Source organism: Scylla paramamosain, chromosome 27 (genome assembly GCF_035594125.1).
Source record: "Scylla paramamosain isolate STU-SP2022 chromosome 27, ASM3559412v1, whole genome shotgun sequence".
Taxonomy (NCBI): Eukaryota; Metazoa; Arthropoda; class Malacostraca; order Decapoda; family Portunidae; genus Scylla; species Scylla paramamosain.
In genome coordinates, this window is record NC_087177.1 from 6,317,501 (window position 1) to 6,344,590 (window position 27,090).

Here is a 27,090-nt window from a genome sequence, read left to right on the forward strand (position 1 = left end):
TCAAGAACAACAACAATAAAAATAAAAGAAAATAAATAACACATCAATAAATGTATGTGTCTATCCATATTTGTCTGTCTGTCTGTCTGTCTGTCTCATTTTTATCTGCTTGTCAGCGTCTCGAATGAACTATTCCTCCACTTCTTTCCTCCCTCTCGTTGCCTCAGGATCATGTTTGCTGCACGTGGGGTTCAGAGACGAGCGATATTGAGTGGCCTGTGGCAGAGTACTCATATTGCAGTGTTTGAATATAATGGATGTTTACTCCTACAATTTTTTGCACTGTGAGAGAGAGAGAGAGAGAGAGAGAGAGAGAGAGAGAGAGAGAGAGAGAGAGAGAGAGAGAGAGAGAGAGAGAGAGAGAGAGAGAGAGAGTATATATCTAGTACCTATCTACCTATTTATCTATTTTATCTACCTTTACCAACCAATTAACCTACTTATCTATCTATCTATCTATCTATCCATCTATTTAGGTTTCGCTAACCCAAGCACATTCATATAGCACGAGTGTATCTCTTTAATTAAAAAGCCTCATGTTTCATTACTGCCCATATTACTGATGTTCAAATCCGTTATGCACGAGGGCTTATGTACTTGTCAGGTTAATGTAATTTTTTTCTATATTCATATTGTTATAATTTTCTCTGACTGTCTGTTTATATGTCGCTCTATCCGTCTGTCCGTGTGTCTGCCTTTTGTCTCTATGTGTCTATCTGTCCATCTGTCTGTCTGACCATCTGTTGTCTGTGATTGAGTGAATCTGTCTGTCTGTCTGTCTGTCTGTCTGTCTGCCTGCCTGCCTGCCTGCCTGCCTGCTCCCCCCTTCTCTCTCTCTCTCTCTCTCTCTCTCTCTCTCTCTCTCTCTCTCTCTCTCTCTCTCTCTCTCTCTCAAATTCAATACCATGCGCAAACATTTATATAAATTCCTTGCACACATGAAAAGAAAAGAAAAAATAAGAAATAGATACAAACGCTATTATTTTTATCACATAGTTATCTCACAGTATTCTTATCTAAATGCATGTCACACGAACAGATGGCGCGACAGACAGAAAGACGAGTCGGAATCGGATCGCAACGTGAAGTTAAAACACAACTCAGGAAACGACTATTTTACATTTATGCAGGACACGCGTTGGGGAAAAGTGACAATGAAAGGATGTCGATGCGTGACTCCGTGAAACTGAGCCCGGGAGAGTAACTGGGCGGAGGTGAGAGAGAGAGAGAGAGAGAGAGAGAGAGAGAGAGAGAGAGAGAGAGAGAGAGAGAGAGAGAGAGAGATGCGAAAGGCGAGAGAGGAGAGAGAAGGGGAGGAGAGGGATGCAAGCCAGGCAGGGAGAGGAGGGGAGGGAGGAAGCGAGGGAAACAGGGAGGTGAGGGATAGAGCGGAGGCAGGTTGAGTGAAGGGAGATAGGAGAGGAGAAAGAGCCAGGAAAAAATACAGGATCCAGGAATGTAGACGAAGGGTTCACAGGAAGGGGAACTTGAATGTCTAGGACTCTAGGGAGGGGAGACGGACAGCAGGCAGATACAAACAGACCTACAGTAGTGCTCTAGTAATACATGATACGTAATAACAGAATACGGTGTCTGTACATGGTTATACACAGGTGAGAGAAAAGTAGATAAAGGGATTAATAGTTAGATGAGTAGATTGTGATAGTAGATGGTGGTACATTAGTCTTATATGTGATTCAGGGGTACAGTAGGATCTCGAAGAATGTGACCGTAAGGGAGTTTGTTAATGGGAATGGAATGCTGCAGAAGTAACATAGTGGGGAGCGGGGGTGGTAGTGGGGTGGGTGTTGCCAAAAAAATGAACGACGATATTTTCCAATATTATTGAGGTTCTTCGCTTCTTACATTTGCAAACTAATTACCTTTGATGTATAATTTCGTACCGGAGGATGATGTAATATTTACTCGTGTTTAGTATGTATAAGCTCAAATTAAGTTTATGATGGAAGAAAATGAGAAAAGTCAAATTTATAATGGACTTTAAGGAAAACCAGAAAGGTAACATAATGACAAAAACAGAGAGAGAGAGAGAGAGAGAGAGAGAGAGAGAGAGAGAGAGAGAGAGAGAGAGAGAGAGAGAGAGAGAGAGAGAGAGAGAGAGAGAGAGAGAGATCTTATAAGGGAGATTATATCCTTTAAATTTGCTTTGGGTAGAAAGGAGCAGATTAAGAGGGGATCCGATAAAGGTATTTGAAGGGTATAAGCCATATAACAAGGGTGATATAAACCAAACCCTTAGTATTAGTATCTAGGCTAGGGGTAGAAGTAAGTTCCAGTAACAGATCGAAGCTTGAAACAGTTACTTAAAAAAAAAAAAAACAGATAAGAAAAAACTGATTCTCAAGTAGCGGTAGTCAACAGGAACAGACTTAGTAGTCGCGTTGTTAAAGACGCGTCAGTAACAAGCTTTAAAAGAAGACAAAAAAAAAAAAATGAATGAATAAGGATGACAGATACAGGAAGGTATGCTTTATACAGGGACTGCCACGTGTAGGCCTGTTGCCTTCTTGCAGCTTCTCTTCTTTCAGCTTCTCTTATTTCCCTGTGTTCTTGTGTTCTGGCGTAATGGGCAATACGATCTCAGGTTCAGATTTCCGGAGAGGGACCATTCGACTAGGCTCCTTTCACGCTGTGGTCCTTGTTTACCAGCAGGTTGTAGGCATGGGACGTAAAGTGAGGGCTTATGATCTTGTTGTAACTTTACTATCGCGGACTGGTGAAATACAAAGCTTTCTCTTGCAGTGGAAAAGTGTAAGTTGATGAAAGAAAGAAAAAAAAGCACTCGTAAGCAGATAAACAACGCATAAACAAAACCTACACGTGAAAGTCTGCAACTGACGAGAATTCCCCCATTATTTTGAAAGAACCGAGATAACACTCCTTTTCGTGTCCCTTGCAAGCTGAAGTGAGGGTTGGGTACCTTGAGTGCGGCGTAGGGAGGCGGAATGATGAGCGCCCAGCCGCCTTTACTGGGGGACGGCCACATGTGTCAATGAAGCACAAGGGGAGAGGAGAGCTCGAGAAAAGTTCCCTTGATGTTGGGAAGGAACGGTCGTATATTTCTCTGGGTGATATCACGCCGTGGAGATGGTGAATGTTTGCAGTGTACCAGCAGGGCGGCAGAGATAACGGAACTGAGGGAGACCGTGTAATGAGAGAGAGAGAGAGAGAGAGAGAGAGAGAGAGTACATATGTGTCTGTATGTGAGTGTATCTGTGCAATTGTTTACAGCAGTTACTCGTATTATTAGCGAAGTCAATGGCAGCCAGCACCTCTACGTTATGTGTCTGCACAGCCACACTTACGTACATCTAGTGTTAAATCGTCTTGCTGCACTTAACCTGGCGTTCAGGTGTGCGGCAATTACCTCCAGAGTGCCACTTTAATCTGGCACTGCTACCGCCGCCTCTCCCCGAGCGTGGGATGACCGCGTTCCTCCTCACCTCACCTCCACCTCTTCTTCTTCATCGCTCTTGTTTTCCTCCTCCGCTTCATCGTTTTCGACCACATCCTCCGTTACCCTCATTCAATTTTTCGTTCTTCTTCCTCCTCTTCTTCTTTTTCCGTTCTCACCCTTATCCTCGTCTTGTCCTCGTTATCATTCTTCCCTTCCTTCTTCTCGTCTTCCTCCTCCTCCTCGTTCTGCCAATCCTCTTCTCTTTTTCCTTCCATGCTCCTCCTCCTCCTCCTCCTCCTCCATCACCAAGCCGCGTAAGGTATGCAATTTTTATTTATCTTTTTTATAATCTGAAGCTTGAACGTTCTTTTTCCTTTGCCGTCGTCATCACCTTCCCTTCATCCCTCCATCTCTTCTATCCCTCAGTCTTATCCGCCCTTTGTCCTCCTCCTCCTCTGTTATCTTCGCCTCTATCCCGGGACGCATGTAGCTATTTTCTCTTCCTTTGGTGGAGTTGCAAATTCCTCAAGCTTTGGGACACCGATTCTTTTTGGCTCGGTTCAGAGGACGCTCATTCATCCTGTGAGAGCAATTCCGCTATCATTCTCACCCTTTCGACTTGACTCTCTCTCTCTCTCTCTCTCTCTCTCTCTCTCTCTCTCTCTCTCTAGCTTTATTATTCTATATCTCTTGATTGATGTTAGGTTCTGTAATCGACCACAGCCTCGTAAAGGCCAACAAAATCTCTTACTTCTTATTCTCTCTCTCTCTCTCTCTCTCTCTCTCTCTCTCTCTCTCTCTCTCTCTCTCTCTCTCTCTCTCTCTCTCTCTCTCTCTCTCTCTCTCTCTCTCTCTCTCTCTCTCTCTCCCTCCTTACACTTTTCTCCAGCCACTTTCCTCTACCCTTCTTCCACCAGCACCAGCACCACCTGTCTTCTCCCATGCCTCGCCCGGCTCCCGCCCCTCACCACCTGTCATTCCACGTCTCGGTTCCACAGCATCATAACTAATTTCTTCCCCCGAATCTTTCCCATATATAGTCTTTTCATACGTTATCTTCGAAGCGTCACTCAAATACGTGCTGTGCCTGAATTTGTATAGCGTCATTTGAATACATGTCCGTACAGATGGGTGTATAAATACGAGTATGTACATACATGTATTAGATGTGTAATTTCCTCCCTTCGTCAGTAGTGTATCAATAATGCATCCCTCCATCATAACGCTTTATTTAATTGCTATGAGTCTGTATGTAAACAAGATGTGTATGTGCTATCCGTTATTAAATACAGCACTGAAATAGAGCACGGGCTATATAATAAATACATCGATGCATCCTCTTATTCTTTTAAAAAGTTTGCATTTACCGAAAGTTTATTTTGTGCCTGGTGCGAGTGTTTTATTAGTCTCATAAATGATAATGAGTGTGTTCCATTCACTTGAAATAAGGATATACCTCCCACTAACACCCAGCAGTCAGATATTTACCGTTACAGTTACAACACACACTTCAGAAGGTACATACATATTGCTTAAGCCTTTGACTGTTATGGCTTTTCTTTGACCTTCCTGAAATTATCTGGTGCAAGTCCCGAATGTAATTTGAGAGAGAAAAAAAAAAAAAAAACACCAGTGACAGCAAAATAAGTGATCAAATATTTAGTACTTGCAATTTTATTTTCGCTGGTTAGAACAATTTACGTTTCTTAAATTAGATAACAAGAGCTAAACTAACATTACCCAGCAGTCAGAACGATGAGGGACATTGACAGCGTGTCGTTAACCCTTCCTGTGTCTCCTCAGGCAGCTTCCTTCTGGTTCGTTGACGGTGAAGAGCAATTCAGCCCATGGCCTAAAGGGGCGATCTCTTTCAATCTAAACTACCTCACATAAACAGAAACATCTACATTTCTGAACCGTATGACTTTCCTTCTGTACATCGTTTGTTGATCACATTGTCTAGTACGGCATGGACCATTTCCACAAGAATTAATAAAAACCTTCATTAGTTATTGTAACATATTCATATTTCTTGAAGAGGTGGCTTAACTTACGTCTTATTAGGATATCTGTCAGTTCGTATAAATGACCTGTTATTTTTTTCTTCTCTGATTTCATTTGTTTTATAATCTTTAATCTCTCTCCTTTCAATGTAAACGGAAGAATTACATGCATCTTCGAGTAACATCGCACGAAAAATCTTACAGATAACATTCAAACATATTCAGAGCAGACAGAAATACGTCACCTCTACCAGCTGAAACACGGCGCGGCGCGGAGGTCTGTTTAAGCGACACGCACCACCCAGCTCATTCCGCCTCGCGTGGCGTACTAAATACCCACGATCCCTGCACAACCCTGCCACCCATCAGTGTGAGCAGGGCTTGCATGACGAATAGCACCTGTACGCTTGTGTGTGTGTGTGTGTGTGTGTGTGTGTGTGTGTGTGTGTGTGTGTGTGAAATGCAAACAAAATAAATATCCATTTCTCTATTTCCCTTTGCACTTTTTGCCCAGATAGAATGGAGGCTAGACTGAATAAAAAAAAAAGTATGAATTAATATTAACATGCATGGTGGAGCCACAAAGAGTATAGAAGCGTGTATGACCTACGAGCGACGGGGAGGAGGGTGGGAGGAGAGGAGAGAGAGAGGAGAAAGGAGGGAGGGAGGGAGGAGGGAGGAGAGAGAACGAGGGGAGAGGAAGTGAATGTGAAAATTTACAGCTTCGATATGAAATTATTTACAGTCTCTTTCACGATTTACGACAGCCATTAGTACATCCCTAACTGCCGCTCCGCACACCTGTACAAAGATTCATACATTTACGTACAGGTTATTACATTCACTGATTTTTAGTCACGTGCAATGGTGTTCGAATCTAATGGTCCTAATCCTTAATAACACACGATGGTTCTTAACTCTTTCAATGGTACGGTCACCCATTGTTGGCATCCACAGGTGTGTAAAAAAAAAGTTTGGATGCAGAAAAAAAGGAAGAGAATAAGAGGTTATTTTTTGTCTTTTATTAGCTACAAAACTATTTAAAAAGACTAGTGCAAAAAAAGAAGTCGTAAAAAGTTGCAAATGATCAAACGAAAGATTGTCTTGCAGAGAGAAAAGAATTCTGACCAAAAATATACGTCCTACTTACATCCATTGGTACTCACGCACACACAGAGGTTTAAAAAGACTGCCAGTAGATCAGAGAAGCTAAGACTGATAGAAAACATACAGTAAACTAAGTACTGGACTTTTCATTATGACTATACATCCAACTTACATCGAGTAGACGCCACTCGCATGAAGAAGTTTAAAGAGACTGTTAATTGATCAAAATACCCAAGACTGAGAGAACGCAAGGCAATGACTACTGGACTTCTGACCATAAATATATATCCTATTTACACCCAGTGGTTTCACGTACACGCAAAAGTTTCCGGTCACAGGCATTCAGTGTTCCCGGTCGCGTCATGTGCAGGCATTAATACTTGATACATCTCCATCATAAATAACACTTCTCATTTGTCTCACGTGAAGAGTAATGCCATTTGTTTTGTTTTTCATTGCCTTAACTTGATTGAATTCTGTCTGTCTGTTTGTATGCCTCTCTCTCTCTCTCTCTCTCTCTCTCTCTCTCCCCCTAGGTAGCAGTAGTAAAATGACAGGTGGCTAATTACACAGCGTTTGGTTTAATATCAGTAGCGAATTAAATTCTTTCATTAAAAATGAGCCAGCAATTTTCCCGGCGTTAAAAAGGGTTATCGCAGCATGACCTCAGATGACCTCAGACGATGTAGGTATTCACTAATCACTTAAGAAATTATTCAGTTATTATTTGGGCCCTACATATTTTTCTGTTTCTTTCGAGTTTAAATTTGTTACGTATTATTCCATCCAGTAAGAATGAGCTCTGTTGACGCGGCAATGAGGAAGAACATAAAGGAACACTGTCACAGATCCTACGTTAGAGTGGTGTATTTAAGGAACGCTGTCACGGATCCTAATTTTGAGTGGTGTATTTAGGAGATGGGTTCTTTACTTCATTTAGAACCTACAAGGTTTGTTTTTATTTTATTTAATCCTGTAGAGGTCTGACTTCGATTTCATTTGTTTCCTTTTAAAACTGATATCTATTTCATTCTGTAACTCAGAGATCGAGTTGTGCTTTGCACAATTCAGTTCACTCTTCATGAGATGAATTTCTATTTTGTTTGGTACTTCAGAGATATACTTTTATTTAATTTGTTAATCTGCTTTTCTATTTCATTTACTACATCTGACATCACTTTCTTTTTCGCCGAGTACTTCAGAGATAATGAATTTTTATCTAACTTTTTTTTTTTTTCTATCCTAGACACCGAATTTTGACTTTTAGTACTTCATATGTCGATTTGTATTTCATTTGATAATTCATAGGTTGATCTATGTATATTATATTTGGTTTATAAAAAAAATTATTATTATTATTATATATATATATATATATATATATATATATATATATATATATATATATATATATATATATATATATATATATATATATATATATATATACTCGTATATATATATATATATATATATATATATATATATATATATATATATATATATATATATATATATATATATATATATATATATATATATATATATATATATATATATATATATATATATTACATTTCGTTTATAAAAAAAAAAATAGACCATATTTCCTCCGGCAAATTTATAACGTTCATATTTACAAATACCTCGTTGTAAAACCTCGTGGCAGGTGCATTATATTAACATGAAATACTAGTCTATGCTGCGTTAGGAACAGATGTAATGATGCAGCAACGCTATATTCTTTACAAAAATATAAGCACAGTAACTTAAGTTGAAAAAAAAAAAAAGTACTGAACCAACAACACCATATCCTTTACAATAAGCTGAGTTCAGTTAAAAGGCAAGTGAAACAACGACGCACAAAACGCAGGGCTCTACATGTTGCAGGATTAATATGCACGCCTGAACGACACGCGGCCCCGGTGCATGCTGGGTGATCGGCCAGAGCGGGGAAATGGTGGAAAACGGAGAGCGAGATATGAAACTGTTTATCCCCGTGGTAGCTTCATGAGTTAGGGAACCACTACATTAGCCCCTGTCACGCACACCGCTTGTTGAAAAGTCACAAAGCACATTAGCCTTAAATAATAACTTTTAATGTGAGTACAGTGCAGCAGCAGCAGCAGCAGCAGGCAGGCAGGGAAAGCTTTAATAATGATAAATTTATTCAACAATGAAAAGTAAATATGTTCGCAATGCACAGTGCAGACAGATATAATAAAGCAAAATGAAATGTGAGCTTTAATAAAAAAAGTACATTCAGAAAAAAATATATATTAATTTAACTAGTCCCCTTGTGCACAACAGCAGCAGCATCATCATCAACAACAACAACAACAGTAACAACAACAACAACAACAACTTTACTAACGACAAAAGCAGCAATGATTGAGGAGGAGGAGGAGGAGGAGGAGGAGGAAAAAAAAAAGCGAAGTACAACAAAAACAACAAGGACGACAAAAAAGACAACCACAGTAACAACAACAACAACAACAACAACAACAACAACAGCACAACGAAAGCAGCCCATTTTCCACCTTCTCTCGTTAAAGACGAAGGTGAAATGCGAAACCGTTCAACTCCTGGCGACCAAGTTATCATTTTTTCCCGTGTTTCTTTCGTGAGCCGTATGAAGTTTCACAGAATTTCAATCTCTCTCTCTCTCTCCCTCTCTCTCTCTTTCTGTCTCTCTCTCTCTGAAATACGCGTTGCCTTTGAGGAAAATAGTGAACGAAATATTGGAAGTATTAAGACCAGCGAGTTAATTACTGCATGCACGTAATATCAAAATCATCACGCTGCCCATACCTAATAGAGTCCGAATTCCGGATAGATGGATGGATGGAATGGAATGGAATGGAATAGATGAATGGATGGATGGATGGATGGATGGATCTGTACGGCGCCATAATGATGTTGGAAAGGCTTCACTCATTTCTCAACTCTACTGGTTATTTAAAGAAAACTTATACGGTACATATGTAAAATATTCTTTTGAGTTCTTAGGAGTGGTGCGTAGATAATTTCACTTAAATATTTCACTTAAAAGAAACATTAAGACCCTAAAAAAAAAACACATTCAGTTGATACATAAGTTTCGTATCAATATTCTTCTTATATTTTTCATGATTTAATCATCTGTAGCCTTAAAGAAAATAAATTAATCGCATAAAAAATTGAACTTTCTGTACTGATCCAGACCTTAAGTAAAAAAAAAAAGTAAAAAAAAAATCAATCTTAAAATTTTTCTTTGATGATAGGGATATGTCAGAAAGGAAGGTAACAGGTATCTCTGTGTGGATGACACTGGAAAGAGAAGAACAATTTCTCAACCCCATTGAAAAGGAAGGGAGTTAAAGGAATGAGTAACAGGTGGGACTGTGAGATGATACTATAGACCTATTCTAATTCAACATAAGCCCCTCCCAGCACGTGGAAACTTCTCTTGCTATAGACAACCCTAATTGGATTTTAGGTATTCAGGGGTGGGTATGAGTCCTCGGCTAAAGCTTTATTTATCCTCGCCCTTAGTAGTTTGATGCCATAATGTTGCGAGTTGGTTACTTAGAAAAGTCACGGTGGGAAAGGTAGTGTTTTGTCTCGCATCCTTTGCAATTATCATATGTTCTTGTTGATACGTTATTTACAGTTTATAACTTCTACATTTCAACTTTACTGGGAAGATGACTGACTGGATTCTCTCTCTCTCTCTCTCTCTCTCTCTCTCTCTCTCTCTCTCTCTCTCTCTCTCTCTCTCTCTCTCTCTCTCTCTCTCTCTCTCTCTCAGCATTTAATCAATACCAAACACACACACACACACACACACACACGCACGACTCCACTCACCCATAGCTTTTGTTATATAACACACACGTGCTGCTCTTCCTTCCTTCTCCAAACATCTATGTACAACTCTCTAGATCACAAAGGTATTGCGTGGCATGAGGCGAGCTGTTGTGCTAGGGGAGGGATGATATGTAACGTCTATTGGTGAGAAAGCAAATACCAGATACACCTTTACTTATAACCATGTAAGTGCCGGAAAAATGGAGGAGGAGGAGGAGGAGGAGGAGGAGGAGGATACGGTAGTGCTGAATCGAAAGAAAATGGAGAGAGCAGCGAGGTATTAAGAAAGAAAGGGCGAGTATAAACGAAAAGCGTAAAAAACGAAAGACGCAGGAAGGGGAGGAAAAGCCAGAATGGAAAAAAAAGATTGGTGGAAGGGGTGTGGATGAAACATGTGTGGGAAAGAGAAGAGTGTAAAGAAAATGTCATAGACAGCAAAGTAAGAAAATGCTGAATATTCATTGATGAAAGGCGAAAAGAAAGTTGCCACAGGGAAAAAGCAAAACTTGTGAAATGAGAGAGAGAGAGAGAGAGAGAGAGAGAGAGAGAGAGAGAGAGAGAGAGAGAGAGAGAGAGAGAGAGAGAGAGAGAGGAACTGTGACAGAGGGAGACGAGACAAGAAAGAAGTCTCCAATCATCACTCTTGCCCACCGCTACAATACTTCCCTTGCACCACTACCTCCAGCGTCCCTTCTCACACCACCTGAACACTACTAGTACCTGCAGGCACTTCTGCTACCTCTACCACTACCGCACCTCCGCCGCACACCAAAGATGAAAGATATCCTCAGTTAAGCATGTGGTTTGTGGGTCACAGCTGCGAATGAAAACCTCTTGACTGATGATCTCATGAACTACATAAGAGGATTTGATAGTCTTCTTCCCAAAATTATTCCCTCCTCTCCATAGTAGACTGGGTTATGTCAGGTTTCAGTTTCCTTTGGGATGGATGGCATTAGCACTGGTGAAATTAAAATGCTGAAATATTCGTGGGTGCAATGTAAATACGTCTTCCTGACAACTACACACTCTAGTAACGCTCAGCCAACTCTCTCTTCACAATAAACTTTCCTAGGTTGTCACTTCCACACGAGGTATCTCAACTACACATTTCTTATCCCAACTCCTGCTCTAACGGATTCCATCAAAATTTAGACTCGTGTGTCATCTTCGCCAATATTTTTTTTGTATTTAATACTCAGTCTATTTGGAAGCTATCACCCCGGTATGAAATAAGCATATTAGACGCTTCATCTACCGTTTTCCTTACGTTCCCTTAAGTAAATTTTCCAAAGAGTAACCCACTTAACAAGATTTCTTCAAACTGTTGACCGCATTCCGTCCTTCCCTTTAATGGCTCCTAAATGTACATATAGGTCAACACACACGCGTTCTAACCTATTCCCTACACCACCCCATGCTACTCCACGAATATTTACCCATTAAAATTTCACCCTAAATAATTTTCCCATGATAAATCTTCTCGAGCTAACCTACTCTACTCTAATCTTTAAGGACTGTCTCTTCAGTGGGTCTTTTTCTGTCTTTTTGCAGCCCTTTGCCAGAACTTTTCTTATACGAAAAGCAAAAAAAAAAAAAAAAAAAAAAAAAAAAAACATTATAGAGGGGATGGTTTTAGAAGAAATCTAGTACTAATATGTGGAATGTTTGGGTAACCCATATCCAGATCCCCCTTGCATTAAAAAAAAAAAAATAGATAACATCATAAAGGTTGGGAGAAATCTAGTACAAGTGGAATGTTTGTAAGAGAAATACACATGAGGAAACTCTTTGGTGTACACTCTCTACCTTACTGATGCAACATTTAACCAGCAATTCTATTCCTCCATTCCCTTCAGTGTTAAATATCTGGAAGTTTGACTACGTTTTCCACTTCCTATATGTGAATGAAATAACTTAATTAGAACATTCGGCTTACCTTATATCTTTCAGAATTAAAAATATGTAAGAGTCTGACGAATAAGATGCTTTAACTTCAAAATTAGGAGATGGAGGAGGCAAAACAAACCAGCTCCCTCATTTGATGCTATTTTCGTCTGTTAGTGCTGCATCATGAAGTTCTAACTACTATAGACGGATTTATGAATGGGGATGATAGATAGAAATAGGTAGGTATATTTCATAGAGGGACTGCCACGTGTAAGCCTGGTGGCTTCTTGCAGCTTCCCTTATTTCTTATGTTCTTATATTCTTACAAAAACAACTGTAAAAGTGTAGCCTACAACAATGAGTGAAGAATGCACACCTGCAATACCAGTACCATAAGATTTGACATGATGTTTGGTTGACCCCTCCTGCCTCCCTCTCGCACCATCCCTACTACCAGATGTAAACAAAAACACTTTCCATCTCATACGGAGCTGAAATTTAAAGTACTTTACTTTTATAGTTAAAAGCCCAGGATGGGATGGCATTATTGCAAAAATTGTAAAAGAAACTCACCTTCACATTAGTCTGCCTCGAACATATTAAACATTTATCATACTGGCAAGATGTCTTCTCGAAAGTTAAAAAGAACAAAAGTTATTCCCATATGTAATGGAAACGATCGTAAATAATTAAGTAATTAGGCCTATTTCCGTTTTACCAGTATTTTCAAAAATATTTGAACGCTTAATGTATAACAGACTGTATTCTTTTATCATAACCTGTGCAAATACCAGTTTGGATTTAAAAATGGATATGGAGCTAATTTAGCTACATATCATTTCCAGAGGAAGGCCACTTTGTGCTTGGGATATTTTTAGATTTTAGGAAATGTTTTGATTCTGTTGATCACTCAATCTTATTAAAGAAATTATATAAATACGGTATCAGGGGTATTGCTCATGAATGGTTTACCAGTTATCTATCAAACATATATCAGTATGTATGCTACAATGATGTCAACTCACATACTAATACTACCACTTGTGGAGTGCCTCAGGGATCCATTCTGGGGCCGCTGCTATTTCTCTTATATATAAATGACACAGGAAACTTTTCCCCTTTATTTGTACCCATATTGTTTGCTGATGACACAAATATCTTTCTTGAGAGTGGTAACGTAAATGAATTAGTAACAAACATGAATATGGAAATGTTGAGAGTGTTGGATTGGATAAATGCAAACAAACTGTCGATTAACTTAGATAAAACTAGTTACATGATTTTTTACATTAAAGGAAAACAATTATCATTAAATACAGCTTTATCTATTGACAGTAAAGTAATTAATAAAGTAAACAATACTATATTCTTAGGTGTTATTACTGATGAAAATTTATACTGGACTGAACACATAAATACAACTAAGAATAAGATTACTAAAGGCATTGGTATACCAAGTAAAACAAAAAAGTTTCTAACAAACTATCACTTACAACAACCTATTACAGTTTCATATATCTATATTAAATATGGATATATGAAACTGTAATAGGGATTGTATTGGGATTAAAGTATCGGGAAAGGCCAGCAAGTGTCATATCGATTCTTTCTTCTTCTTCTTCTTCTTCAAAAAAAAAAAAAAGAATTGTTGCATCAGTAAATTACAGAGAGCACATGTCACCACTCTTCCTATCACACTAAATATTATCTCTTGATAAAATATATTTGTTTTCCCTTAGTACTCTGATGTACAAATACTTAAATAATTACTGCTTATCTGTAATATTTACTAATCTTATAATTAGAAATAGACAAATTCGTTCTCACTCAACAAGACATAGTCAACTGATTCATGTACCACAATGCAGAACAACCTTATTACAAAACACCTTCAGGTACAGGTGGGCAATAAGCTGGAACTATATATCAGCACATGTCCCACATGATCGCACCATTATCTCTTTTAAGTAAAAAAAAATAAATAAAAAATTTGCTTCAGAATGACATCAGCCATATACTCTAAACCATTCATTAAACACTGTAACTATGAAGCTGGATAATTTGAATTACAAGGTAAATTCTACTTAAAGCATAAGCTCATTAACGCTATTTCTGTTACTATCATTCTTCTTCTTATTATTATTAGTATTTTTATCATTAGTTATTATTACTAGTTATTATTATTATTATTATTATTATTATTATTATTATTATTATTATTATTATTATTATCATCATTATTATCATTATTATTATTATTATTATCACTATCATTATTATTATTATTATTATTATTATTATTATTATTGTTACTGTCAACACCATAGGAATGCTATTATTTATGTATTTATTGGTAATTATCATTTATCTTTAATTAATCTGTGGGAGCACTACCCATCTTCTTTCAAAACCTTAAATTCTAATTGCATAATAGGATGGTAGGACACATACACCATCAGGCATCAGGTCCTCTTCGTCATGTGTAATATGTTTACAACTGTCTGTAATATTGTAAACTTTTGTAACCACTTTGACAATAAACTTATGAACTCTCTTATGAACTCTAACTTGGTTACCCTTACCACTTCTGGCGCAGATTTTAATGGATTGCTATACTAATATTTTTGTAACACTTATGTGGTCTTCTTTTCACATTAGAAATCCCTGAATTGATTGCCAGAACCACCACCACCTCCATCACCACCACCACCACCATTTAATTATCGTACACACCAACTACCGGTAATGATGCCTGAATCATCACCTCAAACCAAACACTCAAGACACCACAGATTATCTGTTACTGCTCGTGTTTATTTTAATACATATCACGTCATAACATTCTGAAGTAGTGATCACCAGTATCTGCGCATCCACATCATACCAGAATTCCTAAATCATCATCATCAATATTTATGCTTCCTTTATGACCACCATCATCACAGACATTAGTCATCCCTTGCAGGAACACTCGTGTGTGTGTGTGTGTGTGTGTGTGTGTGTGTGTGTGTGTGTGTGTGTGCGCGCCCGCGCGCGCGCGTGCGCGTGCGTGCACAACTGGGAGCACAATTGGGAGCAGAATAACTATCTGGGTTAATGCGTACGTGGACTACGACGAGTAGTTGCGCTAGGATATTAAATGCATGGCAACGTTCTGACCTTAATCTGCCTTACACTTGGGTGGCCTAGTTGGCGGCACCTCTGCACAATAAAACACTCCTTTCGGAACCCTTCCTTCAAAGCATTCCTAGACATTTGTAACACTTCCTATGAACATAATTGTTGCGAAAACAATTCATACAAGAAATCTAGTATGTAGAACGCTCAACATGAATTATGTACTGTACAGAAAACAAACTAGAAGAATATCTGTATTAGTCAACCTGTACAAAACTTGGTGATGTGAGCAGATTGAGAGATACACTGCGCGCCACGCCTGCTTTTTTTTTTTTCTTATCTTGAGGTTCTCACCAAAATAAAAGTTGTTGTAGCGTTACGACCTCAATCGAAAAGAAACTGCCTTTTCTAAAGATGAGCTTATTTCCTGATTTAAAATTAAGGTACGGTTTAATTGTGGTAAAACTGTCTAGGGCAGCGGCGCCTGGCGTGCGGTGACGTCACCCCGTACACACCTGCAGAAAGTGAACTCATTCGAGTCAAAGAACTGAGAAAAACTTGTATACTTCAGGTTTTTGAAAAAAGCCGCGGTGCGGACTAATTCTTTTTTGATTGGAATCTTGAAATTACATCGTATTATTCAGAGAGAGAAGATAAATGATGACATGAGGGATCCTTAGGGAAGAAAACATAAATCTTAATACTCATTGTAACAATTATATGCAGTATAATATGCCGGGCATGCTTAAAATAATCTTAATTATCTCTGGAAAGAAAGAAAATAAAGAATATATCATTCTCAGCAAAAGAAGGAAATAATCGAGATAATGCAAGCTGAAGTCAAGGGCAAAGTTGAAAAGAATTTATATAACTTTTTGTTCTACGTTGCTCTTCTAATGGAATGAGTCATGATATTGTAAATAAGAAATAGTGAAGCGGGGTAGAGGAAGCTTTCTTCATTGCGATAGTGTCATCACATTTTAAATAAGGCGGATAGAAAGAATGGTAAGCAGCTTTATCCATCGCGATGTAGGCGCAAGGCAACAGTGGATGTGTGCATGTGTCTGTCCTCACGTTGCCGAGAAGCAACGTGAGGACGAAAGGCGAAAGGCGAAAGCTTCGGATAAAAAAAAAAAAAAGTTTACTACCCTAACCTCATAATCTGATAACACCATCGTGTTCAGGAAAGTTTCCTCTATCGCATCATTTTTATTTAACGGTATCATGATAATTCCATGAAAAAAGAAAAAAAAAATCAACACAAACATTTCAGCTCTATTCGTAAATTCAACTCGCATTATCTTGATTATTCGTTGTCAATTTTAACACATTTGTATTCTGCTATCATTCTTTCATCCAGTGATCAAGAAATCAAGTAAGCATTCCACAAAATAACGGAAATAGAGGGAAGAAAAGTAAAACTTTTGATGACCAAGCCAGCGTGTGGGCTAAGCTGTTGACCGGCTGACTGGCCCACAGACCAGTCGGCGACAAGACTGCAAGAGCCACTGTCTGTTACAGAAGTAGCTTAGAGTTCAATTGCAAGACAGGAATGAATGGTTATGTATTACTTTCTGCGTCAATTTCTGAACTCAAAGGACTTCCATGTTTAATGGGGCATGCATTACAGATTGTCGACTGAAAAGATAGAAGGAAAATAGTAACGACTGAACAATCTTTGACTTTTCTAAATATTTATTGATTTATTTATTTACTTCGATCTCTTTCCTGCCTGTTCGTGTCCCCAGACAGCAACATAAAGGAAGGACAGACAGAAATCCATGAGTGCACCAGTGCATGCAATGTTTTGGAACTCACACTTCCTGTAACGCAGAAAGTTATGAGGGAACGAAACAATTACAAATTGGTACTTTCATTTTAAATATTGTTATTCCTTTAACACTAAATAAGACTTACGTGACATGGAATGCTTCCGCGATATATATATATATATATATATATATATATATATATATATATATATATATATATATATATATATATATATATATATATATATATATATATATATATATATATATAGACACACACACACACACACACACACACACACACACCCTAATGCTTAATGCTACTACTGTATCTCACAGTCTCGCACGTCGGTAATAGTAACTCACAAAGAAACAGTGTCTCGAGAGTCGTTCAGCAGAGAGGCGTAAGGAAGTCGTAAGACACCTTTGTATGGCCGCGGCTGCACTGAGAGCGGGAAAGCGTGCGAGAGTAAGTGAGGCGAGAATCTAAAAGTATTACAGCTGATGAAGGTGGCCGCATTGGCAACGATCAGAGGATGGCAACACAGCAGCCAGCAGCCTCTCCTGCGAGGACCAAAACGTTTGCTTCTCTTGCACGTGTTGGCAGGATCAGTTTGCTTGGCGTAACACGCGTGTTTTATTATCTGCCAAGGCTCACCTCGTGTTGGCTCTTCGTACCCGCAGAAGCTTATAATGCCTCATGAAGTACGGACACTGCTGCCTCAGTCGCTCAGCTTTACTGTAAAGTGTGTATTCATAATATATATATATATATATATATATATATATATATATATATATATATATATATATATATATATATATATATATATATATATATATATATATATATATATATATATATATATATATATCTTTATCTCAAGAAAAAAAAATTAAGTGTGGTAATATATACTATACACATTTTTTATTTATATAATTTTTATTTAATTTAATTTTATATGGAAATAGTCGTGACGTTGGAATAGCTGATATGTGACAGAAAGAGTTCGAAAAAAAAGGAAAGCGTTAACATATTTTCGATGAAGGGAATGGAAGGAAGATAACAGTATTTTGAGTCTTAGTGTGCGTCACTAATGGCAAGCGGCCTAAGTATTAGCCTACGCAAACATGGTGTCTGAGTCATTTACACTGCACTGTGTCACCAGACTAAACGTTATCTCCCACATTTTCCCTTTTATAGAAAATCTGATAGGACCTTTGTAGCTAGCGCGTGGGTGGCAGCGAGAGCGAGGCGTGGGGCGGGCAGGCCAGGCAGCCACGGCCAGGCAGCGTGCATTCATTGGTTGAGGGGGGCGGGGAGGGTGAGACCACTTGTTATCCAGTGAAATTTGCGTTTGATGTATTGTTTCATAAATAACCTGCAGAAAGCGTGTACAAATGATATAATGGTGTTCAGTACAATCAACGGGAATGAAAGTTAAAAATAAAGGTTTAAATAATACTTATTAATTATCATTATTACTATTATCAATTATGTTATTATTATTATTATTATTATTATTATTATTATTATTATTATTATTATTATCATTATCATTATTATTACTATTACTATTATTATTATTATTATTAACTACTACTACTACTACTACTACTACTACTACTACTACTACCATTACTACCACTACTACTGCTACTATCGTTATCATCAGCATGGAGTTCCAATTAATTTTTGCTATTTTGTTCTACCACAAATTTCCTTTCATGTAACACTGGTTTTACTGTAGCCAATAATCACCGGATCGTAACTAAAGCCTAAATGAAAACGAAGAAAACGCGGGCCTACTTAGGGTCATTAAGCACCTCCAAGGGGGAAAAAAAGAATAGATTTCCTTTTGTTGAAACTTTTCATACTTAACGGTAGAAAAAAATAGTCATAGCAAGAATTAGGGTGGTAAACATTAATTTATATGCGTAGATATGTGTCTTTCTAACGATATCTTAAGACAAGTTACGGTGAAACTTACTATGAACATCATCCTAAATCATAAAGGAAAAAGTTGAGGTTGAAAAGTAGTAGACACATACGACGGTTGAAGTAAATGTTACACTGATGACACTGAATACTGCACTGCATCCGTTTTATTATCTCTTAAAGAAGCCGAAATGTTTTCACAACAGCTGAGCACTGCAAGGGAATATTTACTTAAGCAAACGCAAGTGTGCAAAGTCAAATATTATTATCTCACGCAACCGCAGCTGCACAAACTTCTTGAAATTCGTGGTTCCGAAAATACAAATACAAACATAAACGCCATTTGTATTCCTTTCAGTACCGCGGCATCAGTTTCACTTTATTTCAACAACCACGATGCTCCCTTCTCGTTGTTCTTGTTCTTTTCTGTGTTTTACTTTGGTTTCATTTTGTTTGTTGTTGTTGTTGTTGTTGTTGTTGTTGTTGTTGTTGTTGTTGTCGTGGTCGTCGTCGTCGTCTACTTCGTTGCTGTTTTGATAATTACGACAATTGTTATCACTAATAAGGAAGCATGAAACATAACATAAGAAAACAAAAGGATATAAACTCACAATATAAACCCAACACAGCACTAACAAATACAACGGGACACAAAAGCAGGACAACAACATACACTTTAACAAAATGAATGAAAAAAAAAACTAAGACTTTTTTTTGTAAATGCGTCAGAATCGTTTGCAACAGAATACTTAAGTTCCTGCGAGAAAGACACTAATAAATATAAAAGTATGTACAATGAAAATATCTGGCAATATAGGAAGACGACGGTCCTTAATTTCACTCCGGTGTATAAAAAGTGAATGTAGAAAACCCGGGACAAAGACGGCGTGTGGTGAGGGAAAGTAATGCAGTTATTCTGATGAGCTGCGGAACCACAATTTTTCGCTCGAGTTCTGTCTGACTGGTCCATCCTGAAGCGCCCCGGAGAGGATACGAGTGGCCATTACTTCTCGAGGCAAGGAGACGCTGAGGAGAAACAAACTAATAGGGTCATTATGGAAATATGAATCATCGCAGTTATCTCGTGTAATATGAAAAAAATTGCCATCATACCCCATCCGTCTTGGTATGTGTGTGTGTGTGTGTGTGTGTGTGTGTACGGTTATCTACGTACCTCTTGTTTTTGAAGTATGTATGAATCTTTTGCTCACTCATCTGACTCGCTGTATATATTTTCATTGGATGTTTTCATTCATGCCAGCCTACGTCTCTCTCTCTCTCTCTCTCTCTCTCTCTCTCTCTCTCTCTCCTCTCTCTCCTCTCTCTCTCTCTCTCTCTCTCCTCTACACCTATCTTGTCACTCCATGTGTAGTTAATTAGTATTAATCAGCAGATCAGCAGATATCCTCGTTAAACACAGACAAGTTATTTGGTCTCTCTCTCTCTCTCTCTCTCTCGCTCTCTCTCTCTCTCTCTCTCTCTCGCTCTCTCTCTCTCTCTCTCTCTCTCTCTCTCTCTCTCTCTCTCTCTCTCTATCAGTCTTACTTTCCTCGTCATCACTCCCACTTGCTTCCCCCCTTGACCATTCCGGGACGCCTCGAGCACTGAGATGGAGGACACGCGAGTCTTCTTCTCAGATAACTTCCATCACTGGCGGCAGAAGGAAGGACGCTGCGAGAGAGAAAGAGAGAGAGAGGGAGAAGAAAAAAAGGGAAGAGCGCTCTGGGGATTTCAAGGGGGAGGCATGAAAGAGAAATACACACAGAGAGAAGAAAGGAAGCTGAAAAATGGGAAGAAAGGAAAAAGGTGGAGGGAGAGAGAGAGGGTGGGGGCGAGAGGGTATGAGATCGATCAAATCTAGAACGGACAAGCCTTAGTGGAAAAAAATAATATTACTGCGCTCGAGTTGGGATTGGAAGCTTGTGAAGGGAAGATCGCTGCCTCTCTCTCTCTCTGTGCGAGTGTGTGTGTGTGTGTGTGTGTGTGTGTGTGTGTAGGAGGGGATCAGATTTTTATGTAAGGAAAAGGAAAAACTTCCGGTACCGCGAGAGAGAGAGAGAGAGAGAGAGAGAGAGAGAGAGAGAGAGAGAGAGAGAGAGAGAGAGAGAGAGAGAGAGAGAGAGAGAGAGAGGAAGATCTAGTGGAAAGAAGGGCAAATGGTTTGAGAATATTTCGTGCAGCACCAGAATTAGCCAGATGGAGCACGGAGGCCACCAGCTCATGCGTTATTTCCGCGTCAGTGGGGACGTTTATCACTATCTTCCCGCCTGGTCTTGGGTGCATTGTTCTCACCGATTTAATCAACTTAATAAACACGGCATGGGCGGCGCCGGGGAGCCTGCCGTGTAAATAATGCATGTGATTACTCCGAGCTGTTCCCTGCGCCTGCCGAGAAACATCCAGCAAATATTGATAGAAAAACTCCGACACAATGGAAACTGTATTCGCTCCGTGCTTTTATTACTTTCAGCGAGGGAAGCTTCACGGCGCTGGAGTACCGCCTTTAGCTGCACGGATTTTAATGTTTTACCAATGTTTTAACACAGCCGTTCCTCCCCCACGGCTCACTGAACCCGCTAACTGGCTACTGCAGGGGATTGTTTGGCACCCACAAGCCGCGGCCGACCGTCAGTTCCGTCCGCCATTATGATATCTGGCAATTAAGAACCCTTTTCCGAAGTTTAGCGAGCAGTAATTTCCTGGCGGTTCCGGGCAGCGTCATGAATCAGGCGGCGCAGAATAGCTGGTGTTTCGTCGGCTGGAAATCACATCTTTGTGTCGGTGGAGGACAGCGTTGAACAAAATCATAACCATTTTTTTTTTTTTTAGTTTCATTACAAAGTTACAATGATTCACACACACACACACAAACAATAATAATGATAGGAGTATTTTTTCAACATTGATGAAATTATAAATGGAGGTAGTTTGCAGTTATTAATCTCTCTCTCTCTCTCTCTCTCTCTCTCTCTCTCTCTCTCTCTCTCTCTCTCTCTCTCTCTCTCTCTCTCTCTCTCTCTCCCAGCACACACACAGAAAAAAGTTCGTTGGTATGCAAGAATATATGGAGAAAATACATAGCAGAAGGAAAAACAAAATAAAACCAAAAGAATGAAAGCCACCTCAAGCTTACTTCTTTTGTCTCAGTCGAAAAGTTCCCGCGGGTGGGGTTCCTTTCCTCTGCCATTGTTCTTTTCGGCAGCCTTTTACGGCACGTATAAATTCCCATTTCTCCAATCTCTCTCTCTCTCTCTCTCTCTCTCTCTCTCTCTCTCTCTCTCTCTCTCTCTCTCTCTCTCTCTCTCTCTCTCTCTCTCTCTCTCTCTCTCTCTCTCTTATTAATTCACACTAGTAGTTTCCATCCATAAATACCTCACACCAAAATTATTCTTCCTATGACAATCTTCCACAGCAAAACATAGCACAACAAAAATAACCTTATAATATAACACAGCACAGCATAACATAATGCAGCATAGCACAACACAGCATAATGCAGCATGACGTAGCGCAACATAACATAAACATTACATAACACAACCGAATCAATGAATGGCAGAATTATTTGGGAAGAAATCTTGCTGGCAAAATATTCGTGCAGTGGTCACAGAAAGCGTAGTTCCCGGAGGAAAAAAATAGACCTAATCCTCTGCTCTGCTCCGATCTGCGTCCTGAATTAGTTTCTTGCCTATAACTTTTGATAGAGGAATTTTTATTTTTCTTATTTTTTAATCTCGCTGTTCCTCAATGGGGATTTTGATTACTGTGTGTTGAGAACTGCTTTATTTAATCTTGATTCGGCTTCAGTGTCATGAAAAGCCATCCAGAAAGATAGACAAAGAAACAGACATACAGCCAGCCAGACATCCAGCCAGCCAGACACACAGACAAATATACTGAATTCTGCTTCTCTGTTGGGAAAAGTTTCCTTAATAGACAAACAGACAAACAGACAGACAGACAGGTGCACAAACACATACTGAACGTTCCTAGTAATAAAAATACATAGTGTCCCCCTGAATACACGAAATAAATAATCACAAAAATCTAGATTTCATCAGAACCTCTACAGCAGGAGGGGAGTTTTCCCGCACCTCATGAGTTCAACCGTGATGAACACAATCAAAAAGAATAATATGAATATGATTCAATAAATTCACTGATCTATTTTCGTTGGTTGGCTTTTGAAATACAATAGATTTTATGTCAAGAGAGAGAGAGAGAGAGAGAGAGAGAGAGAGAGAGAGAGAGAGAGAGAGAGAGAGAGAGAGAGAGAGACACGACAAATCAGCACACTTACTTAACCTGCTTCACTGCCCCGCCCAGCCTTCTAGCCGCGGCCGCCACAGTCACGCAGGTGGTGCCAGGGTGAATGGCGAGGAGAAATTCTATTACATCGTCAGTAAAACATTGTGAATTTTAGAGGAAATTAATTGAATTCCGAGTGTCCAGGAGTGTGTTAAGGGAGACGGCATCCTCTCTCTCTCTCTCTCTCTCTCTCTCTCTCTCTCTCTCTCTCTCTCTCTCTCTCTCTCTCTCTCTCTCTCTCTCTCTCTCTCATTGTGCAGGTCAGTTCGATGAAGCTGAATAACAGATGCGTGGAAATACTTTGCATAAGTGTGATTAATTGTTGTATAATTCTTCCACTCTCTCAGGTCAAAGACACACTCAGCACTAATGGCATTCACACACACGTGTAGCCGCCTTCCCACTCTCCCTCTCCAAACATAAAACGCAACACCGCCAAGTGCTCTGGCCAATCAAGCGTCATTATGAATCCTTTGAATAATGGCTAATATTTTTTCCATGAGAAACTGATTGCAGTTAATGACGGAATAATATTTTTTTTCCTATTGTTGATGTTGGCGTAGTTGAATAGCTTTGTTGTGACTTTGGGTACGGTTGTTGGTTATAATTTTTACCGTCTTCCTCAACATGAAATGGAGATGGTTAATGTTTGATTCGTATATGGTGACTTTCTCTGCTCTCGCTAGTGTTATCGGTGTCCTATAACCCTTTTCACTCGTATCATATTAGAACTTTACATAAAGCTATTGACTGTAACCTTTACCGTCTTCCTTTTGTACGAGATCAACTAAACCTGGTTAATGTTTGATTCCTATGTGGTGACTCTCTGATTTTTGCCAGTGTTGTCTTGTTTCACCTGTAATGAATCAGACTGCGTAACGTATCACAAGCAGGTCTGTATTTCGCTAATGTTTGATTCACAATGTGGTAAGTACTCCTCTGACCTCACCAGTGTCACCAGGGTTCCACGTCTCCTACTTTGTGTATTTTAGAGAATGTAGCTTATCACAAACATCCTCATTAATGTCTAAACATCTGCAACTGTGTCTTGATCCTTTGTGTGTTCTATCGTGACGCGGAAATACTCATGAATGGCCAATTAACACCACAGAAACACAAATCTTATTTTTTCCTGCTGATGAATAAAACAACCCCATTTTTCTTCCCTGTCATCGTATAGCGACGCCAATTAATATCGTTTCACAATAATAGCACGATTTTTGTGCATTTTATCGAGATGGGCTGAGCGTGGCGGTGTGTTTTCTCTCTTTAATTAATTCAAGTGGGCGGCAGAGTAACTCCTGTCTGTTCCCGGCTGCATTTCCTCATAGCGAGAACGACTCCATTCCTCACTGGTAGAAATGAACATATATTCTCCTCTCGGCAGTGTTCCCTTCAGATTGGTTCTCTCAAATACAAGTAATAGTCTCACTGTTAATTTTCGTAACAACCTGAGCGTAAGAAAATGAGCTTTTATACACTGGAGCCGCTTTGGATCGTGTGATTTCCACTATGGCAGAGGATTTTTCTACTATGCGTGGAGGAAATTAAATCCACACAGCGAAAATGTTTCCAGAGGATGACATTCATTTGCCTTAGTAAAGAACTCAGTTTCCTGCCTTTAATAACACTGACGCATGCCTTTAAAGGAGTGACACTGAGGCTTAACTTTTGTTCGTTGTTGATTTATTGAATACTCACGAAAAAAAAAAAAGAAGAAGAAAATACACATAAATTAGAGAAGCAGGGTGCGTGCATTTATATGAAGAAAGTAATAAGTAGATTGTTTTCTGCTCCGTAATTCCCATAAAAGTAGATAGGATATGAAGGCTGAATAAAGATATAAGAGATGTCGAAATGCTAGCAAAAGTTGATAGTCCCGCCTCCGAATTTTCTACAGCTGCTGGTAAGAAAGGCGGTGAGTTCCACACCGTTCCACATCAGATGGCAGGTCAGTGTAAGGAATCCAGCACCACGGTGATAGAACTTGTGCATAGTGACTGAAACTAACTCATACTATTGAAAAGTGCGAGAGTCTGCTTGTGTGCAGTGGACAGCCAAAACTATATATTGGAATCATGAAATCTCGCAGGCGGATTGGAATTCGGTAACATATAGATAATAATTCCTCTCGAATGAGTGTTTAGATGATATTTCCAACTGAAACTGCTAATTTTATCATCTGTGTAACTTTAAAGATAGAGTACCTTACACTAACACCTTCTTCTTCTTGTCCTTCTTAAGCATATCCTCTCCTAGTTCTCGTTTCCTTCATGCCTCAATGTTTCTTCTCCACTTCCTCTTATAGTCAAGATCAAACTCGTCACCAAAACGCTGCCAGCTCAGTCCTCGCATACAACACTTTCTCGGCGCCAGTACTCCCTCGTAATCCTTGCCGGTGCTGCATGTGATCCCGAATCTCTTGCCCCTTTAAATGAACTCGCCGAACAAATAAAAGTTTGCAGCGAATCGGTACGCGAAAAAAAAAAAAAAAAACCTGGCTTCGCTTTCCATCTACGAGTATTACTGACTTGGTTCAAAATACGCATAGTATCGTCACCTTAGTTACCAGTTACTGCCTTTGTTGAAGTGTTCGGCTTTAGATCTATTTCCACTACTGTCCGTCACACATAAAAGATGACTTATTTAATAGCAAGTGTAGGAATATATAAAAGGCTAAAATAAGGAAAATATGTAAGTGTAAGTGAATAAATGAATGAACAAACAAGCAAAATACAATAAATAAACCAACCAATGAGAAAAAAAAGAATAAAAATAGAAAAAAAAACTATAAAGCTAAACAATAAATCAGTTAAAAGTTTCGTAACACATGCAAATCATTCAATAGTGACGGTGGCAGCCTTACCTCATCTATCCTCAGTCTCTCACTCCCACGTCACGTTCTCACACAGACGCTCTATAGGGAGGTGATAAAATTACCCCTCCCAGTACTTTAAACCTTCCCCCCCTTCGGTACAGTAAGTCGTGTTATAGTTAGGTTTTATTAAGGGAAATTATGTTGCATCACCGTAATCGGAGGTAAATGAAAGGATTCCATTCCAATTAATTTGATTTACAACTTTGTGAGTACTTGATAAACAACGGATTCACATGTCAGAGAGAGAGAGAGAGAGAGAGAGAGAGAGAGAGAGAGAGAGAGAGAGAGAGAGAGAGAGAGAGAGAGAGGATTAATTCTTTTAATATAAACTTTTCTCTTTTTTTGACATGAAAGCCGCGTCAAATGAAACTACAGAGACAAACTGAGGAAATAAGCCTACCAGACGCCGCTGAGGAAGGAAAGAAAGCTCACCAAAAAAACAGAAGGTAAGTTTAATTTAGTCCAAGAGTCGTCTTAATGCACCTCTTACGAAGAAATGCCCACTTGTAGAAAATGGACAATAGAGAGAGACAACCCCGCTCCGAGGTATACCAGTGAAAGGGACAAAGGAGTGAATGTAGAGGTTAAATGCTGCATTAGGAAGATGGGACAGAAGGGGCGAGGGCGATTAGAGACCCAATTGCAGCGGAAAGGGGAAGGAAGTGTGCCAGCATCAAGTTCTGATGAGTAGTAATTGTGAAGACTGCCATACAGGACTCCACGCATCCCAGCACTGCTCTGAATTGTGTGGGAGTCTAAAGGCAATTGTCAGTAATAATAACAAGAGATATTTAGGAGACGAATAGCTT

General features: G+C 39.1%; 1 protein-coding gene across 1 annotated transcript in view; it reads right to left on the minus strand.

The window, feature by feature from the left end:
• Window positions 1-17,858, minus strand: part of LOC135114397 (uncharacterized) — a 55,466-nt gene extending 37,608 nt beyond the window's left edge. Inside the window, exons 1-2 of the mRNA XM_064030300.1 lie at window positions 17,815-17,858; window positions 17,523-17,720 (exon numbers count right to left, since the gene is read on the minus strand). Coding sequence (XP_063886370.1) covers window positions 17,523-17,720; window positions 17,815-17,858 — 242 coding nt within the window. The remainder of the gene's footprint in view (window positions 1-17,522; window positions 17,721-17,814) is intronic.
• Between the last annotated feature and the right edge of the window lie 9,232 nt (window positions 17,859-27,090).